Below are 20,901 nucleotides of genomic sequence, written 5' to 3'. Positions count from 1 at the left end.
GTGATTGTTTAAATGGTGTACTCAGTACTTACAGGAAGTAGCACAATTGTTTTGTGTGTTATTAGTTTAGGCACTCTGTATTTGTCTATTACTGTGACTTAGATTTTATGAGTAATTAATGCAGAAAACCAGTTAATTGCTAAAGGGTTTACAAACTTTTTCTTGCAACTGTACATAACCTGAAATCCTCATCAGTAGTACCTTCTCAGACAGTTCTTTTGCTTGATTCGGAGTAGTTGATCCCAATTTTAAAAAGCCATTTGCCAGCAGAGAGTTCACTGACACTCGGAAATCTAGAGTCTGTCTGAAAAACATTTGCAAGAATTTGAGCAACTTGCATATACACAAAGCATTAAAAAGGAAACATTGGGACAAGGCAAGACACCAAGGTCAAGGTTGGTGTGACCTCTGGAAAAGAAACAGGCAGCTTACCTCCTACCAGCTTCAAATTGATCACCAAAAAAATAGAGAATTTGAGTCATAAGTAACTGAATTCTGAGACAGATTACATTGTTTCAAAACAAAATGATAAAGAAAATCAGATGGATGGAACAACGTGCAGAAAGGGACCCAAAAAAAAGAATTGAGAGATTATCAGATATTATGATAACATTATGATATTAAGATCAGGACAGTTCAATATGGTGGCTATAATTAGAGTATGATTAATATGACATGGACAATATGACACCAATTCAAATTTCCATTTCATCTCAAATAATAAGTTGACATCATGTACATAAGTATCTGATATTGAATTCTTAACAACTACCATCTGCCCAATTCCCTTGAGTAGTGCATCACATGACATTGGAAAATATTGCAGAAAGCTCTCAATAGTACACTAGACATATAGAGAGCATCCAATAATGTTTAATATCTTGCTGGACATTCACTGTCTGGTTGGGAATGGATAAGAAATGAGCGAGAGTGTGGTATCTGTAAGGGAGGTTACCAGAGCTACACAATTCTGGGAAGTAATATATTACTGGGCCCACTACTTCTCAATGACATAAATGATCTGGACTCAAAGCTCAATTCAAAGGAGACAAATTTTCTGATATCAAAGCAGGGGAAACAGTGAAAAGGATACAACCAGTTCAGAAATTACAGAGAGAAAAACAAAGCATTGACAAAATAACAGCAGATAAAATGCAACATTTACAAACTGCACACGAGCAAAATCCAGGCTGTGAATGGTTGTAACCGACAAAACTAATGGTTCTCTGAAGTTTCAATAGGGCTAACACTTACACACATCTGACTGTTGGAATGCCACACTTTATGCCAACGATACTGACGGACTACCAGCTAATTTGTTTTAATAGCAAAAGCATGTAATAGTAAGGGAAAACAAAATCAAAATTAACAATTGTCTGGGAGGATTTTCCTTGACTAGAACCTTTTCCCAGATGAGATGTTTATTTTTGTCGATGTTCCAGAGAACCTCTTTCTACTTAAGTTACAAAATACATGAATACAACTGAAGCAAAACAAGCTTCTACTTAACAATTATTTTAATTCCTAAAGTATTCAGCATCTTTATTATCCAAGTCACTTTATCTTTTTACACATTACGAGCAACTTTCAATCTGCTACACGAAAAAATGTCAGTTTCACAGAATAGAACCTCTTTATAATGCAAATGGTCCTGATGAAGAGTCTTCAACCAGAAACTTCAACTTGGTCTCTTTTCCATCAGTTGTGGCCTGAATTACTCAATATTTCCAATATTTTGTGCTTTTATTTTAGACTTTCAGCATGTGTGATCTTTAATTTAATTTATGTCTTCCCTTTTGGCTTTGAATATTCCTAAACTCATCTACCATCTTGACTATTCTTTATAATTTCAATCTTATTCATGAAAAATGATAAAGGATGTTTTCTACACAATTCCAGTAAATTGGAAGGTGAACCTAGTTATTTATAACCGTTATGCTCACCTAGTCAGGGAACATTGGCAGCTTGACTACATGATACAGAAGTAGTGAAAAGATTATTCTAAACAAGGTTGCAAACCACATTGTAGTATCTAGACGTGCCCAGTTTTCTTTCCGACTTCCAGGGAGGAAAAGTGTATTGTTGTCCGCAGGGAAAGAACCAGACTGCAGATTCAAATGTGTTCATATTTGGTGAAAAAGAGTTAAATTTATCTGCTTATTCAGAGACTCCGAGTATGCCTTGGACTGAGAAATATACAATATGCTAATGCAATCCTACTGCATTTGCTCCTGGTAATCAGCAAGGTCAAATCAAATCAATGAGACAGCTTGTGTAATCACAGTCCCTCCTGTTCTAAAATCAAACTTTACGAAATAAAATACATTCAGTATTTTTTCATCAGGGCCTCATTGGAAAGATCAGCAGTGACTAGATTAAAGACCAGTTTGTTTCTAATTGCCCTTAAGGTGGTGAGGAGTCACCTTCTTGAACTGCTGCAGACCTTCCAGTAAAGGTAACCTTACCAGGCTGCTGCGCATGCAGTTCTAGAATTTGGAACCAGTGACAATGAAGCATAGAAAAATATCTGCAAATTGAAATGGTGTGTGATTTGGAGAGTCACCAGCAGCTGATGGCTTTTTTCATATGCCTGGCAACTAAGTCCTTTTTGACGGTACAGGTTGTGGGTTTTGTGAGGTGCTGGCAGAATAGCCTGGGTGAGGAACAACAGTGCATTTTGCATATGATACCTACTGAAGCACCTTACTAAAACCCATATCCACTTCATCAATGTGTTTCCAGAATCAGAATCAGGTTTAATATCATTGACTTATGTTGTGAAATCTGTTGTTTTGAGGCAGTAGTGCACTTCCTTGAAGAATTCAATCAGTAGACATGAACTGCCCCTCAGAAAGCCAGAATGACTATCCCTAATAAGACTAGACTTCTCCAAATGATCATAGATTCCGTCTCTAAGAAACTTCTCATACCTGGGTAAACTTTTGCATGTTGTCGGTTCTATGCTGGAACTGCTTAACCAGAGGCACAGCTACTTCTGAAGTACATTACTTCTGCACTATAGATGGGGTGTTGTCCAATCCCATATCCTTCACTGCCTTCAATGCCCTCAACTGCTTCTTAATATCTTGAAGAATGATATCAAGAAGACCTTCCCCCTCCCAGTCAGATAAAATAGTTTGAGCAGTTTACTTCCTGTACAGCATAGGACAAAATCTGTACTGCAAAAAATTTAAAAACATAGGAATAGCTAGTACATAAAGTTATAGAAAATCAAAGTATCATGCTTGACCAGCAGAGTGTTTCCATTTTCTTTTCTAACTGAAATATTATAGAGTCTGACATAATGATTCATCCTCTTAACTTCTGCTCAAACCCTAGCTCCAGGTATGGACATGATCCTCACTCCAGACCCAGCCTCCAGATGTAACACCCATTCATGTTGTAAACCCCCAGGCGTCACTACTATGATCACGGTTCTGGTCGCACACCCAATGATACTTGGCTGACTTCAGGTATATGTAGATCTAAGGATAGCAAGCCAACAAATAACGAGTCTCTATTCCATCACATCTGGTTTCCTCCCAAAGATCTGCAGGTCGGTAAGTTAACTGGCTGCAATTTTCCCAATACAGTGAGCAGCAGAGTATGGGGAAAATTAAAAAGGATTAATGTGGGATTATCATAAACTGATGCTCGATGGACTATGGGCTGAAGGCTGTTTTTCATCTCCATATTTCTAAGCGCCAACACTTAAATGATCAGTAACATAACACCCCAAGTACTACACAGAAGCATCAGACAAAATTTGATACCCAACTTTTAAAGGGGCAGTCCAATCACTCCATCGATCACAGGGATAATCTGAGAGGTACATGTTAAGAAGCAGCTTATGAGAAGAGAGAGGTAAAAATGGACTTAAGACAGGGATTGCATGATGGAGCAAATACAAAACTCGGAGCACGCGAAAAAGGTTGTAACAGGAGGAGCACAGCAGAGTCCCAGTTCCCAGAATTTAGTTGTATCCTTAGCTGACTGATTAGTTCCATCTCCGCAACATGACCCAACTCTACAGCTGGACAGAGATTACAATTGGTCAAGAAGTTTATTTCTACAGATAATGAGATGATAACATAGGAAAATAGGTATGATCAGATGGTGCACAGATAAACATAAATGCTGGAAAATACAGGTCAATAAATAATGAATGTTTGCAAATGATACACGCATTTGTGGGAATAACATGCACATCCATTTGTATACCTTTATACTTACATACAAAATATGGGTTACAATTACATTGCCACTATGCTGTGAACTTATTCTTACCAGATTGCAATTGCTTGAGGTTCTAATACATTTTAAAATATGTAACTGTTATAATTACTGTTTTTTGGAGACTGGAACTGCTGACACCACTGGAATAAGCTTCTCTGTTGTTACCCCCAGAATTCTGGAAAGCTAAAAATAAAACAATATTTAGAAAAAGAGATTGCATGCTAGAGTTTCTGAAAAAAATAATTTTAATTTAAAGCAGAACACACCAGTTCAAACAAATTGCTAATCTTTAAAAACTGTGTAACATCCATATACAAGCAGAAATAAACACCTTAAAACCAGTAGGAAGAATTGAAATAGAAGGTAATAATATCAGTGAAACTTTGCTTACAACCATTTAAAACTCAAGGTTCAACACTACCCTGTGATTATTCTGAGGCAACCTCTTTCGAAACCAATCGAACATTGAAAAGTCGAGATACAGTGCATATGCAGGGGATGTTTCCTATAGACTCGGCCGGGGGGAGCAGCTTCAGAATAGAAGGACATCCCTCTGGAATAGAGATGAAGAGGAATTTCTTTAGCCAGAGGGTAGTGAACCTGGGGAATTCATTGGCACAGACAGCCGTAGAGACCAGGTCATTGGGTACATTTACAAAGAACAATACAGCACAGTACAGGCCATTCAGCCCACAATGTTGTGCCGACCCTTAAACCCTGCCTCTCATATAACCCTCCACCTTAAATTCTTCCATATACCTGTCCAATAGTCTCTTAAACTTCACTAGTGTATCTGCCTCCACCACTGACTCAGGCAGTGCATTCCACGCACCAACCACACTCTGAGCAAAAAACCTTCCTCTAATATCCCCCTTGAACTTTCCTCCCCTTGCCTTAAAGCCATGTCCTTTTGTACTGAGCAGTGGTGCCCTGGGGAAGAGGCACTGGCTGTCCACTCTATCTATTCCTCTAATATCTTGTATACCTTTATCATGTCTCCTCTCATCCTCCTTCTCTCCAGAGAGTAAAGCCCTAGCTCCCTTAATCTCTGATCATAATCCATACTCTCTAAACCAGGCAGCAGCCTGGTAAATCTCCTCTGTACCCTTTCCAATGCTTCCACATCCTTCTTATAGTGAGGCGACCAGAACTGGACACAGTACTCCAAGTGTGGCCTAACCCGAGTTTTATAGACCTGCACCATTACCCTGCGACTCTTAAACTCTATCCCTCGACCTATGAAAGCTAACACTCCATAAGCTTTCTTAACTACCCTATCTACCTGTGAGGCAACTTTCAGGGATCTGTGGACATGTACCCCCAGATCCCTCTGCTCCTCCACACTCCCAAGTATCCTGCCATTTACTGTGTACTCTGCCTTGGAGTATGTCCTTCCAAAGTGTACCACCTCACATTTCTCTGGGTTGAACTCCATCTGCCACTTCTCAGCCCACTTCTGCATCCTATCAATGTCTCCCTGCAATCTTTGACAATCCTCAACACTATCCACACCACCACCAACCTTTGTGTCATCTGCAAACTTGCCAACCCACCTTTCTACCCCCATATCCAGGTCGTTAATAAAAATCACGAAAAGTAGAGGTCCCAGAACCGATCCTTGTGGGACACCACTAGACACAACCCTCCAATCCAAATGTACTCCCTCCACCATGACCCTCTGCTTTCTGCAGGCAAGCCAATTCTGAATCCACCTGGCCAAACATCCCTGGATCCCATGCCTTCTGACTTTCTGAATAAGCCTACCGTGTGGTACCTTGTCAAATGCCTTACTAAAATCCATGTAGATCAAATCCACTGCACTACCCTCATCTATATGCCTGGTTACCTCCTTAAAGAACTCTATCAGGCTTGTTAGACACGATCTGCCCTTCACAAAGCCATGCTGACTGTCCCTGATCAGACCATGATTCTCTAAATGCCCATAGATCCTATCTCTAAGAATCTTTTCCAACAGCTTTCCCACCACAGATGTAAGGCTCACTGGTCTATAATTACCCGGACTATCCCAACTAACTTTTTTGAACAAGGGGACAACATTCGCCTCCCTCCAATCCTCCGGTACCACTCCTGTGGACAACAAGGATATAAAGATCCTAGCCAGAGGCTCAGCAATCTCGTCCCTCACCTCGTGGAGCAGCCTGAGGAATATTCCATTGGGCCCTGGGGACTTATACGTCCTAATGTATTTTAACAACTCCAACACCTCTTCTCCCTTAATATCAACATGCTCCAGAACATCAACCTCACTCATATTGTCCTCACCGTCACCAAGTTCCCTCTCATTGGTGAATACCGAAGAGAAGTATTCATTGAGGACCTCGCTCACTTCCACAGCTTCCAGGCACATCTTCCCACCTTTATCTCTAACTGGTCCTATCTTCACTCCTGTCAACCTTTTGTTCTTCACATAATTGAGGAATGCCTTGGGGTTTTCCTTTACCCTACTCACCAAGGCCTTCGCATCCCCCCTTCTTGCTCTCCTCAGCCCCTTCTTAAGCTCCTTTCTTGCTACCCTATATTCCTCAATAGACTCATCTGATCTTTGCTTCCTAAACCTCACGTATGCTGCCTTCCTCCACCTGACTAGACTTTCCACCTCACTTGTCACCATGGTTCCTTCACCCTACCATTCTTTATCTTCCTCACTGGGACAAATTTATCCCTAACATCCTTTAAGAGGTCCCTAAACATCGACCACATGTCCATAGTACATTTCCCTGCAAATACATCATCCCAATTCACACCCGCAAGTTCTAGCCTTATAGCCTCATAATTTGCCCTTCCCCAATTAAAAATTTTCCTGTCCTCTCTGTTTCTATGATAATGTTAAACGCCAGATTAAAGTGGAGATGGATAGGTTCTTGATTAGTAAGGGCATCAAAGGCTACAGGGAAAAAGCAGGGTAATGTGATTGAGAGGGACAATAGATCAGCCATGATGGAATGACAGAACAGACTTACTGGGCCAAATGGCTTAACTGTTCTTATGTCTCATGGTCCGAATTTATTTTCAAATCAAACTTATGCTTAGTGTCTATCAGTGCAGAAATTGATAATGTAGAGTTCATACAAGTCAAATGAAATCATCGGCATTTCAGAATTACTGTGACTTCTGAAAGTACATGGCTACCCGCAGTCTGCAATTCCAAATAATTTGTATAGAATGTTCATGTGGTTTATTGCATCGCACATCATAGTTCTAGTATATGTTGTATTAAGCTTCATCCCAAATTGACTGGATTTCGGTATAGGGTTCAATATTTGACTCCCCACCCTGTTTCAACAATGATATGGCATCTTCTGCGTTTACTTAATGAAGCAGAAATGGCCATAATTGAATCACATTCCAACATCATTCCCAATTGCTCAACAGCCTTGAACTATAGATTCTGTGATTCCAGTCTTAAAAAGCAGTGGATCTCCTGATTTCTCTATCCCAGAAGCTCATCTCACTCAATCTATGAGCATGCAAAAGAGAAGTTGATTGATTCCTGGAAATGAAGAGGATGAGAGCAGGACAAAACTTGGGCAGGAAAAGGTAAATAAAATTGAAAAAAGTGAAGACAAATGTAATTCCTTCATCGGATAATTTATAATGGGAAAAACAGAAATGCTAGGATAGTCAAACATACATTTTTATTTGATCTTCATGGAAGAGAACCCAAGTAACTTTCCAAAAATGCTAGGGAACTGAGAGTTTAAGGAAAAAGAGATTAGTGTTTGTTAAAAACTAGTAGTGTACTGAAGAAATTAATGAAACTGAGAGCTGATAAATTCTTAAAGCCTTAAAATCGACATCCTAGATTACCAAAGAAGACTGCCATGGAAATAGTACCATTGATTGCCAAAATTCTATAGATTACCAAATAATCCATGCAGACTGGAGGATGGCAGATATACTCACTATTTGAGAAAGAAAACCGGATCAGCTAATTTAACATCAGTGGCAGGAGAATCGCTGCAGTACATTAGTGGGGTATCATAGCTAATGCTTGTTTCCCAACATTTATCAAATTAATATACACATTAGCAATTATTTGGATGAGGAAACTAGATGTAATGTTAATAACATTACCAACATACAAATCTAGATGGATTTGCAAGAAGGATGCAAAGTGGCTTCAAAGCCATTTAAACAAAATGACTCAGTGGCAATGTGAAGATATCCATGGAGAAACAAAAACAGAAAGCCAGAGTATTAAACAGTGTCAGTTTGGAAAATGATATTTAAAAAGGCCCTGGGTGTCATTTCTTGTACACAAATAAGCAAAAAAGATGTAGCTGCAGCAAGCAATTAAGTAAATGATTTGTTGACCTTCATTGCAAGAGGTTTCAAATAAATGCATACATATATAAATACACAAACAAGCAAATAAAAATTTACAACAAGTTTAAAAGAACAATCTTAATTGGCTAGAACAAGCTCAGAAGGGATCTATTTGAAATTTTAATAAATTTGATAAGGTTCAACAGGCTGGAAGCAGGAAAAACATTTCTAATGAATGTGCGTCTAGAACTTCACAACCTCAGGAGTAAGTCACTTAGGGCTAAGATGAGGAGAGGTAGTGCACCTGTGGGATGTTCGCCCACAATGAGCAGTGCAGGTCATGTGACTGAATACAAAAAAAGTAAGCAGACAAAAGTAGAGCAAGATGATTTAAGGGGCACTCCCTGATGCACCTACCTGTACTGCTATGGACCTTCGAAAAGACAAGCCATGGCATATACACATAAAATCTGTTCAGGATTATGAGGTGTTTGAGGAATATAGGATTAAGACACAAGATCAGCCACGATCTCAATGAATGGCAGAGCAGGCTCAAGGGACCAAAAGGCCCACTCCCACTCCTATCTTCGATGTTTCTATGTAAATATTGTTTAAGATTAATCAGCCATGATTGTGATGAGAGGTGGGTCAGACAATGATTTGAATGGCCCACTTCTGCTCATAAATTGTCCTTTGTTCTTATGACAAAACCAGCAGGAAAAGTATTTTTGTTTTGTTAAACTTTAGGTCCAATTAAAACAATTATTTTGGAATGCAAAACACTAAACTATTTGATTCCTCGCAATTGAATGGTGACAGTTATTATTTCTCAATTCCCCAGTTATTGATAAATGATGTTGCAAATCTTAATCAATATATTAAACTTTAACGTGAAAAGGATCTACATCTGGAGAATGCAGTTTAATTATTTTCTATATTTAATTGGTATTTAACATTCTTGCTCATATTTTTCTGCATACTGCATTAGAATCATCACCATCAACAAAACAAGAAGCAGCTAGCCAGTTAAATTCGATTCACTGTAAACTAGCTTTAGTCATCTTTGACAAAGTTGGTAATATTTACAGCACGGTATCCAGCCAAATCCTCGGCAGCTGACAGAAGGTCACACAAGTAGAGCGAAATGATTAAAGGGACATTTCCTGATGCGCTTACCTGTACTGCTATGGACCTTCGGAAAAGACAAGCCATGGCATCATTTGACCGTACTTTATACAACCTGTCCTATCAGTATCACTGCTGGAGTCTGCAAACTCACATATGTCTGCAATACCCGGCACCCGCATGAAACTCGCGTCCCACCTTCTGACCTCCCACCTCTGACCCAATGCACATCCAGCCAATCGTGGTGCCGGTACCGCTTTGCCGCAGTTGCGGAGGTAGCGTGTTTCTGATAGGTGGTTGAGCCGCGCCGGGGAGTCCTGATTGGTGGGAGGGGACTGGCGCGAGAGGCAGAGCATGGCGACCTCTTCTGTGTCCAAGGTAAGGGCTCGAAGCTGCAGCAAGAAAGTTATGGAGGGCGCAGTCGGAGTGAAGTTGTTTGCTGTTCCAGAGGCTGAATGTGCATCAGTCCAGGGGACCGTTCAGATTTGCGGCTGTGCACTGCAACTTTTCACTGGGAGCTTGGCTTGCCGAGGATTGTTCGCTACCTAAGGAACTGGGCACTGCAGTGAAGTCGAACTTAGATTGACCACTCCAACTTAAGCTGTTTTATACTGGAGCCAGTGAGCTTCCAATATGTTTTATTGAACTTCAAGGATAACACTAGTAGGGTGGAATCGCATACGTAACATCACAGTAGCGTTTTGCATGACCGATTTTTGAGATCTCGACATTACGAATGTCATCAACTACAGTGTTCGAAATGAATTATTTATATCTTCGGCATTTCAAATACTTCATAGCCACTTCCTGCAGGAAACTTCCAATGCAAGACGCTATAAATAAGAAATTGAATTTCCAGTGAGTTAATAGGATGGCAGTACGGTGGTCAAGACAGATTTAGGTGACGTGGCCTACATTCACAAAAGCTATAAGGGGGATGTGATAGAAACCTTTAAAATTCCAAAATGATTAGATAGTTTAGGTCACACGCAGAGTTTGCATTTAAAACTAAAATTAGGGGGGAAAATCGTCCTACCAATTTAAATATATTCAACAACTCTATGAAGGCAGATGGTAGAGTCCAAGTGCTGAATAGATTGAGCTGAAAGATCATTTCTATCTTTGTGTTTTAAAGTTTAAATGTCAGTTTTTAAAAAATAAAAATATTGATTAGGATGCCTCAAGTACTCTACTGTTCTTATTCAAATCGTACAGTGGTATATTTTGCAAATTGGAAAAGGCATTTGGGTTTAAATTAGTACTGTAGTCCCACTCAACTTCAGCCAAACCAGCATTTCATCAATACTGCATAAAAATGACAATGTAACTGATGTGCACAATGCCACAAAGTAAGAAATACTTGAGGGCAGGACTTACAGGGAAATTTTGAATAGGTTAGGACTTTATTCCCTAGTGCATAGGAGAATGAGGGGACATTTGATACAAGTATACAAAATTGTGTGGATATAGATGGGATAAATACAAGCAGGCTTTTTTTCTCCACTGAGGTTGGGTGAGATTAGAACTAGGAGTCATCAGTTAAGGGTGAAATATTTGAGGGGAACATGAGGGGGAACTCGAGTGGTGAGACTGGAATGAGCTGTCTGTGGAAGTGGTGGATGCAGGTTTGATTTTAACACTTAAGAGAAATTAGGATAGGTTCATAGATAAGGAGGGTATGGAAAGCAATGGTCTGGATGGAACTAGGCAGAATAATAGTTTGGCATAGACTGAAGGTCTTTTTCTGTGCTGTAGTGTTCTCTGACTATAAATGTGAAAAGAAATTAGTTTTGACCAGGGCGACTTTCTCTCATAGTTGAAATGCTCTGGAACTGTTAATCCTTGCTGAGCAACTCACTCCTTGTAATAGAAGGGAAGTCATTAATGAAGCAGTTGAATGTGGTTAGTAAAAAGACATTTTCCTTGCCCATCACTATCTTGATTAATTCTGATGTGAGGAGACTGCCATCTGACAACCACAGACATATCCCTTTACAGCATATACAGTTCTGAAGACCGGAGGGATTTTGATGTGTTGGGTTGGTTTTTTTTGCGCTGGATTGGTTATTAGTTTGATACTGAGGGGAAATTTGATAAGGTCCCACATAGGAGATTGGTGGGTAAAATCAAAGCTCAGGGCATCGGGGGGAAGGCATTGACATGGATAGAAAACTGGTTGGCAGATAGAAAGCAAAGGGTAGCGGTGAATGGGTGTTTTTCGGAATGGCAGGTGGTGACTAGTGGGGTGCCACAGGGCTCGGTATTGGGACCACAGCTGTTTACCATTTACGTTAACGATTTGGAAGAAGGCAGAAAATAACATCAGCAAATTTGCTGATGATACTAAGCTGGGTGGCAGTGTGACATGTGATGAGGATGTTAGGAGAATTCAGGGTGACTTGGATAGGCTGGGTGAGTGGGCAGATACTTAGCAGATGGTGTTTAATGTGAATAAACTTTGGGAGTAAGAACAGGAAGGCAGATTATTATCTGAATGGTGTAGAGTTGGGTAAGGGAGTAATACAAAGAGATCTCGGAGTCCTTGTTCATCAGTCACTGAAGGTGAATGAGCAAGTGCAGCAGGCAGTGAAGAAGGCTAATGGAATGTTGGCCTTTATTACAAAGGGAATTGAGTACAAGAGCAAGGAAATCCTCTTGCATTTGTACAGAGCCCTGGTGAGACCACACCTGGAGTACTGTGTACAGTTTTGGTCTCCAGGGTTAAGGAAGGACATCCTGGCTGTAGAGGAAGTACAGCGTAGATTCACGAGCTTAATTCCTGGGATGTCTGGACTGTCTTACGCAGAGAGGTTAGAGAGACTGGGCTTGTACACGCTGGAATTAAGGAGATTGAGAGGGGATCTGACTGCAACATATAAGATTATTAAGGGATTGGACAAGATAGAGGCAGGAAATATGTTCCAGATGCTGGGAGAGTCCAGTACCAGAGGGCATGGTTTGAGAATAAGGGGTAGGTCATTTAGGACAGAGTTAAGGAAAAACTTTTTCTCCCAGAGAGTTGTGGGGGTCTGGAATGCACTGCCTCAGAAGGTAGTGGAGGCCAATTCTCTGGATGCTTTCAAGAAGGAGCTAGATAGGTATCTTATGGATAGGGGAATCAAGGGATATGGGGATAAGGCAGGAACCGGGTATTGATAAGGAATTGATCAGCCATGATCTCAAAATGGCGGTGCAGGCTCGAAGGGCCGAATGGTCTACTTCTGCACCTATTGTCTATTGTCTATTGAAATATTCTTGCATTATCTCTTAGCTGAATGCATTTGTTTGGGTAGCTGTATGTTTCATTTATTCTCATTGAACTCAAACCAAGGATGAGATTTTGAAGAACATGATTGAAGGCATGTTGAGCTATTGTGCAATTTCATTGCTGCCTCTCTGAGTGCATTAATGAGAGGATGAAACAATCACCACACTGGAGTCCAACACATCAGCCGCATCTATTGTAGTTATGCTCATGGTTGTTTTTTTTAATCTTCATTGTACCTGCTTCTATGAGCATAGTATCAGTGGACATGCTTTGTTTAATTAACTTTAGTGATGGTAGCTGTTAGATTTGTAGTTATATGGTTCAGTTTCCCTTTGGTGTTGACTAAGCTGATTCAGAGCGATTGGCAGAAAGGTATTACAATTGGAAGGAGGAGAAAAGTTTTCAGTGGCCAGCTTGAAAAACTAAAATCTTTAAATGTTGGAAATTTGAGAGATAAGATTATTAGGGGATTGAGTATTCGGTTGGGTTGTTATGTTGCAGTTGTATAAGATGTTGGTGAGGCTGTAGATGGAGTACTGTGTACAGTTTTGGTTGCCCTACTAGAGAAAAGATATGATTGATCTGGAGAGAGCACAGAGAAGATTTACGTGGATGTTGCCAGGACTAGAAGGCTGAGTTAAGGGGAGAAGTTGGCCAAGCTATGTGTTATTTCATGGAACATAGGCGAAAGAGGGGACAACCTTATAGATGAGAAGGTATAGGTAATCTTGATGATAGCAGTTTTTCTCCGCCGGCTAGGTGGTTCTAGAGACATAGGTTTTGGTGAGAATGGAAAGATTTCAGTGGGACCTGGGGGCAACATTTTTCCCCACACAGGATGGTGAGTATACGGAAGAAAGCTGTCAGAGGAATTGGATGAGGCAGGCACGCTAGTATCAAGTAAGGAGCCCTTGGATAAGTACATGGGTAGAGATTGAGGGATGTGGGCTGTATGCAGGAAATTGCGACTAGCTGGGTGGGTACTGTGGCCAGCATAGACTGTGGGCCGAAGGGCCTGAATTTCTGCTGTGTTGCTCTGTGAGTCTGAATATTTGCAGGATTTTCTGTGTCGGGAGAAACAAGGGTAAATGCATCAAGTTTGAAACACAGCACACCATCCAAGCCCTAGACTCCCATAGTTAATTTAAGTTTGCCTCTTACCACCCTGTTCCCAGAAGGACTTTATTTTATTCTCAGTTTCTCCAGCTCCATTACATGTTCTGATGGTGACATTTTCCTTACCAGTACTACTTTGAGATTTTTATTCTTTTACCATAGCTTCCACTCTATTGAATATTTCATTTCTTACACTTCGACTCTCACCCCTTTCCATCCATCCAAGGTAAGATGGCTTTGCTCTTATTTTTGACTTTTGGCCGATCAACCTCCACATTCAATGAATCAATCATCCCGTGAAATTTTCTCTACCTTCATTGTGCTGCCACCACCAGACAAATCTACCCCCTCCTTCAAGGGACCATTCCCACATCAACTACCTGATTGACTCTTCCATCTTCATCAGTGCCCACTCCCATTGTTCTGGTACCTTCTGTGCCACTGTTGGAGAAGCAACTCCTGTCTTTGTAGATTTTATGGCAAGATGGTGCCAGTGACCAGCGATAATATCTTACAGATAGCTTGCAAAATCATTAAGTACTCTTAAATATACTTCTGAACTGCAATGGATTGTAGCCTGTGTAATCTCCCTTTTATTAATGTATTTTTGAGCTGACTGAACAATCTGGCATTTTTTCGATCCGGGGGATTTGTGTGGAGTGCTGCTACAGCCATCATTGGGGATGTATGCTGTGTCGATTCTTAATGGTGAAACCCAAACATGTGGTTGGCTTCATTACTCTGCTCCGATTAAAGCTTTGGGCAAGATTAAAAGCGAAGAGACTGGAAAACGAATGGGTGTGGCATTTGCCTGCGTTTGACTGCTCTCCCCTCTCTCCCTCTCTCACTGCCGGCAGAAGGTGAGGGAGTCCTGGGTCCCAAGCTGCAAAGTTTGATCACCACACCGGCTCATGGCTGTGAGCTCACTCTGATGTTTAATGTCCTCAGTGCTCTACTATTTGATTAAGGCTCTCTGGCATGGAACTGGATCTTTGGCTGCGGCCTGCAGCCATAACACAGCGCTGAACTGACTAGCTTGGTAGCTGTGATTGTGGCTATTGACTTCTGGACTGGCTTCACTCGCCCTAGTGGCTTGTGGCTGTGGACTCACTTCTGGGGATGCTGTGTTTTGATTAATGTTCTCTGTGTTAATTTGCTTTTTGTTGTTCGCATGATCTCGTGCGTTTGATGGTCTTGTGTAGGTTTTCTTTGTTTTGTGGCTGCCTGCAAGCTTGTATACAGTATGCATCAAGATTCAAATGCTCTTTTCAGGTCAAGTAGTAATTCACTTGTCCTGCGTTTTGGTGTATGTATTTGATGTTTTGTGATTGTAATGATGATGAATCATAGCATTTACAGCACTGAAATGGGCCTTTGGTTCAGATGGTGTATGCTAGCAACGGTGCCTGTCTAATCTTGTCCCATTTGTTGGCATTTGGCTTGTATCTCTCTGAGCCTTTACACTCCATGTATCTGTCTAATGTCTTTTAAATGTTGTTAATACACCAGCCTCAACCACATCCTCTGGTAGCTCTTCTAAATACAGACCATTCTCTGAGTGAAAAGTTGCCCCTCGGGTTCTTATTAAATCTCTGCCCTCTTACCTTTACTTCCTGATTCCTAAAAGACTGTGTGCATTTGCCCTATCTATTTCCTCTGATGGTTTTATACTCTATAAAATCACTCCTCATTCTCCTATACACCATTGAATAAACTCCTAGCCTGCTCAACCCAGTCTAGAACTTAGTCCTTCATGTGTTGGCAACATCCTTGAATAAAACTGAATGTTCCAAGCATAGACATCTTGCTAACAGCGAACTGTTCTACACTCTTTCAAAAAAAAAGTAAGACTGAAGCTGCAGATTTCTTAACTATCTTTCTTTTTTTTCATGCAGGGTTGCTTTGTTTTCAAACCAAAAGATTCCAGAAAGAGAAAAGTATCTATTACAGGTTGGTAGCAAGAATTTAGTTCAAAGGAAATTGAATGCAGTTTAAGTGTACAATATTTGAGAAATGTCATAATAAAATGCACAATTTTTTTTCGCTGTTAGATAACATTTGGTTTTGGTCACCTGTTCCTATACATGTTCATATCAGTAAGTTTTGTTCAGGTTTTCTTCATCATTTAACTTAAAACAACCATTCAAATTAAATGGAAAATTTGACATTGAAGCTAGGGTGTGTACTGCACTACGTATCAATATTCACTATCATTCCATTGAAACTAGCAGCAGCTTCTGTATTTCTTCCACACATTTAGTTTTTTAGTTGAACTTTTGAACTTGTCAATGTTAGCCCCTCCGTCTGTGCATTGTTTCACAATGAGGCCCTACCCATTTGAACTGATGTGAACTTAAGATTTTACTCTGTAAAGTATATCATGCTTTATTGCAAGATGTCTAAACGAATGTTAAATCATTGATACTGGATAAAAAATATATTTAAAAGGTATGAGTATAAAATCTGTTATGTTTGGAAATCTTACTTAAAATATCTCAATTGCCTGCAAGTTTTAATCTTTATGTTTATAGTCTAACTTGTTAACATTTTGCAGCATCATGCATTGTGGTTCTGGGATTATTGTCTCTAAGAATCTGATGGACTGTTAGGCCAGCTTGACAACGTCAGTGTTGCTAGATTGTACAGGACCCATATTCAGATACCAGGCAGCGAATGTCTGAGCAAAAAGGGTAAATTCATTTCACAGAGGTTGTCAGAGCTTTATAGATGGCTTTTCTTGAGGCTAAAGGTAGTGGTTTTGTTAGTCATGGAAACAGGCTCTTCAGTACACTGAGATTGTGCTGACTACCAACCACCTATGTACATTAATCCCATGTTATTTCTTTAATTCTCCCCACATTCTCATCAATTGCCCCCAAGATTGTACCACTCACCTACACACCGTGGACAATGTGTAATGGCCAGTTCACCTCCTAACCCACAGAATCTTTGAGACGTGGGAGAAAACCAAAACAACCAAACAAAACCTAAGTGGTCACAGGGAGAACGTGCAAACTCCACAGAGACAGCACCCAAGGTCAGGATTAAACCTGAGTCTGACATTGGGAAGTATTAATTCCACTAGCCATGCTGCTGTAGTTTTATTGTCAGCAAAATTCCAGGCCAATGAAGTAATCATGTTTCACTTACAAAATGTATTGACTCCATTAACATTTGATGATATCTACCACACCAGCCCATTGGGGTACATTTCTACAACTGTTTCATAAGTGTTTTTAATGGAACATGTGTCTTGTATATCCATTTTGTACCTATCATGAGACAATAAAAACTTCTATACACAAAGTGTGTTAAGAATGTGGAGAATGCTTCCACAGGAAGTAGTTGAGGTTAAGAATTTGGAGGCATCTTAGAGAGGGCATGCAAGAGAATGAGGGAGAAAGGGAGAGAGGGTCTTACTGGTAGATCCAGATGAAGAAGGATGGGAGGAGGCTTGAGTGGAGCATTTATGCCGATGTTGCCAAATGGTCCACTTCTGGGCAGTATATCCTATCAGCATAGGTAATCTGTTGTCTGAATTTGTATTTCTGAGCTTTAGTAAAAATAGAGATTAAATAATTCAATTATGTTACTGTAAATAATGAAATTATAGCTGATGAGGTTATGCTGAAATTCACTAAAGACTAAACTGCATTGCTGTACCCTCCCCCTTCAAAACAATACTGTATTTGACCTTTTGTCTATTGGTTGAAGATACCTACTGTGCGAATAAGGAGTGCGTGGTTGCATTAGAGTAAGAAATTATTTAATTTAAATTTATTTCTCAGATCTTCTGTGGGGCATTGGATAGTTGTTCAAAACTTATTTGAGTAATTCTGATATGTAAAACATGATTTGATTTTACCAAAGGTGTACACTGCTTCCTATGTTACAGCAGACTACTTTCAGAAAGGCAAAGCTGTTTCAGAGAATGACAAGTTGCGATTTAGTACCTATCAGTCACTATGGCAACAGATGAAAGAGGAAACGGAGGTAAGCACTGATCCAATAGGAGGTAAATTCTCATGTAGCTGTCTCAGTAAATTGGTGCAGCTGGAATGAATTATAAAGCACCTGTCAGTAATTGATTTGTACATTTAAAAAGTCCTGCTTATCGACTTAAACTTGTACTGCCACTGGGTCAATTTTGTGCTTCTAAGGAATGTAACTGAGAATCAGTGAATTTAAATGTAATTAAATACAGATCATTTGGTTAGGTTCAGCATTTTTTGCATGTGTTCTTAATTTAGCCATTAATATTGGGGAGAGAAAGAAAAGGGAGCAATTGCTTGGTCATTAAAACAAACATTTGCTTTTAGAGCTACTTTATTATCCTGTCCACCAGCAAGATGACTACAGATGCTGGAGCAACAAGTATGTTGGAGCAATTTAATAGGTTAAACAGCATAACAGCATCGGTGGGGGGGGGGGTGATACATAATATTAACAAGTCTTTTACCCCACATAAATACTGCTCCACTTGCTGAGTTCCTCCTCCAGCAGATTGTTTGGCCAAAAGACAGGCCTCTGTACAGTGATGCCTTTGGTTCTCTTCATCCATTTCAAATGATCATAATCTGTTAACCCATATCCTACACAAACCCCTTTGGCGTCATAAGGTCATAGACTTTTATAGCCATGCAATCCACTGTGACCATGTAGCAAAAAAATTGACTACTTGAGTTGCTCCCACTTCCCAGTTGTTGCTCTGTAAGTTATAACTCCTTAAGTGCTAATCCGGGTAATTTTTAAAATTTGTTGAATCTTTCAGCCTTCACCTTTTTGCGTTGAGAAGTCTGGATTACTTTTCCTTTGAGTAGTTAGGAAGTTGTGGGTGCATAAATGAACAAATGAAGCTAAATATACTTGAAGTGTTGACAGGATTTAATCCACTAAGCAATGTAGATTTCCTATTTTCCTAAAAATATGCTTTGTATATAAAAACGAGACATAGCTCTGAGCAACACACAGAAAATGCTGGAGGAACTCGAGCAGGCAACATATATTGGAGAAAAGTACAGTCGACGTTTCGAGCCAAAACCCTTTGGCAGGACTGGAGAAAAAGAGCTGAGTAAATTTAAAAGGTGGGGGGCACCCCAAAGGTCTCACAGGTGAAGTGTCACCTCACTTGGAAGAACTGTTCGGGGCCCTGAATGTTACTGAGGGAGGAGATGTACGGGCAGGTGTAGCACTTCTGGCGCTTGCAAGGATAAATGTCAGGAGGGAGATCACTGGGGAGGGACGAATGGACAAGGGAGTTGAGTAGAGACTGATCCCTGCAGAAAGTCAGGGGGAGGGAAAGATGTGCTTGGTGGTGGGATCTTGTTGTAGGGGACGGAAGTTTTGGAGAATTAAGTGCTGGATGTGGAGGGTGGTAGGTGAGGACAAGAGGAACCCTAACCCTGGAAGGGTGGCGGGAGAATGGGGTAAGAGCAGGCGTGTGTAGCTCTGGTAAGATCACAGTAAAACTGAAATCTTTTTTTGTTATGAAACCTATAAAAGGCATACCAATATGTGACAGTGTCGGCCACATTTTAAAACTTATTTTTAATGCACTAATCTTCCTCTTGCATACAACACCCATTTTACCTGTGAAATATAGCCAGTTTTAATCTAAAATGTTTCATGCTAATGACTGCAGAATAAAAACACTTATAAATTACTGCGGAGATCTGCAGTGTCGGGAATACATCCGTACAGTTACTTCCTAAAGCTAGAAGGCTTAATTACTTGTAAGCTTATCCCACTGGGCTAACTCGGAGGACAACTGAGAGTGAAGTTCTCAGCCCAGACTGTCCATGGGCTCAGACATGGACAAAATCCAGGATGCCAGTATTTTTTCCCTGATGGTCACTGACGAACTAGATGTTTTTAATTAAATTCCAGTAATTTTATGTTTATCATTACTGATCCTAACATTTATATTCAAGATTTAATTATGTAAAATTAAGTTCCTCAGTTGCAATCTCACGTTTCCACTTTAATTGCTATTAGTAATGTGCTGGGTTAGATGTTCTGTAGGATTCACCGAACTCCCAACTATAACGTCTGCATAAATACCTGAAGAAAATTGCACAGGTGATTTGTGTCAATTATATAGGCTTTCAGCTGGAGATACTGTAACCCTCTGACCAGGCTCATATGCAGACTTTGCTCGATAGCTGACTCAGCTAACAGCCACGAGACTCAGCGGTGAGAAGGCTTCTTTTCATAAGCAATACACATTTGCCTAGGGTCAGTATGATTTGGGGTTCAACCAAACAGGAAAGTTGGGATGTTCCAATTAATGGAACCCTGATTTGATCGAATGCTGTATATATACTGCCCACACACAATTATTGGTTGGCAAGAAATGACAGATGGTACTCTGCATAAAATTATAAAGCAAGTATATTTACTAATTTCGGTTTTATCAACTAGTTATTAAGAGAAAGAAAAGAAAGAAAAAAATAAAAGGGTCCATTACAGTTAAACAGTCTAAACGTGCACATGACCATTGCTTATCTCTTCCAACAGCTGGGTATAACCATTATTCATGTGCTGAATTCTCATCACCAATCACAGGGAGAGCTTCTCATCTTGGACTCCTTTGTCTTGTTAAGCAGTCCTTACAATTTTGTCTTCCCATCGGATCAAATCCTACGGTCATCACCTGATCTTCTCCGCATCTCCTACCAAAAGACCACAAACCCCATCAGTATCTGTCACAAATCCCTCTCTGCCCAGCTCTCTCTAGAACCTTCTCCCAATTCCACCATCCTGATTGGCCGACACAGCGTTCTCAAGTTGAACAACATGCTGAAACCAAAACATTCTACCAGCAGGACCCACTGCTTTTACAGAAAATGCAAACTGAAATACCCCGCAGC

The 20,901-nt window shown here is 40.3% G+C and overlaps 2 protein-coding genes across 3 annotated transcripts in view; one reads left to right on the top strand and one right to left on the bottom strand.

Annotated features, from left to right (window-relative positions):
• rars2 (arginyl-tRNA synthetase 2, mitochondrial) overlaps window positions 1-9,848 on the bottom strand; it is a 61,076-nt gene extending 51,228 nt beyond the window's left edge. The window contains exons 1-3 of the mRNA XM_073056397.1: window positions 9,700-9,848; window positions 4,346-4,419; window positions 202-304 (exon numbers count right to left, since the gene is read on the bottom strand). Of these exons, the coding sequence (XP_072912498.1) occupies window positions 202-304; window positions 4,346-4,419; window positions 9,700-9,735 (213 nt within the window). The 5' untranslated portion in view covers window positions 9,736-9,848. The remainder of the gene's footprint in view (window positions 1-201; window positions 305-4,345; window positions 4,420-9,699) is intronic.
• A 108-nt stretch (window positions 9,849-9,956) lies between these two features.
• orc3 (origin recognition complex, subunit 3) overlaps window positions 9,957-20,901 on the top strand; it is a 71,005-nt gene continuing 60,060 nt past the window's right edge. Inside the window, exons 1-3 of one of the 2 annotated variants that reach the window (XM_073056395.1) lie at window positions 9,957-10,026; window positions 15,928-15,982; window positions 17,928-18,025. In XM_073056395.1, the coding sequence (XP_072912496.1) occupies window positions 10,003-10,026; window positions 15,928-15,982; window positions 17,928-18,025 (177 nt within the window). In that variant the 5' untranslated portion in view covers window positions 9,957-10,002. The remainder of the gene's footprint in view (window positions 10,027-15,927; window positions 15,983-17,927; window positions 18,026-20,901) is intronic. The other variant, XM_073056396.1, reaches the window with a different exon arrangement.

The sequence above is a fragment of the Hemitrygon akajei genome, chromosome 9 (assembly GCF_048418815.1).
Source record: "Hemitrygon akajei chromosome 9, sHemAka1.3, whole genome shotgun sequence".
Taxonomy (NCBI): domain Eukaryota; kingdom Metazoa; phylum Chordata; class Chondrichthyes; order Myliobatiformes; family Dasyatidae; genus Hemitrygon; species Hemitrygon akajei.
Note: the sequence above shows the minus strand (reverse complement) of the source record. Positions and strands in the feature narration are given on the sequence as shown.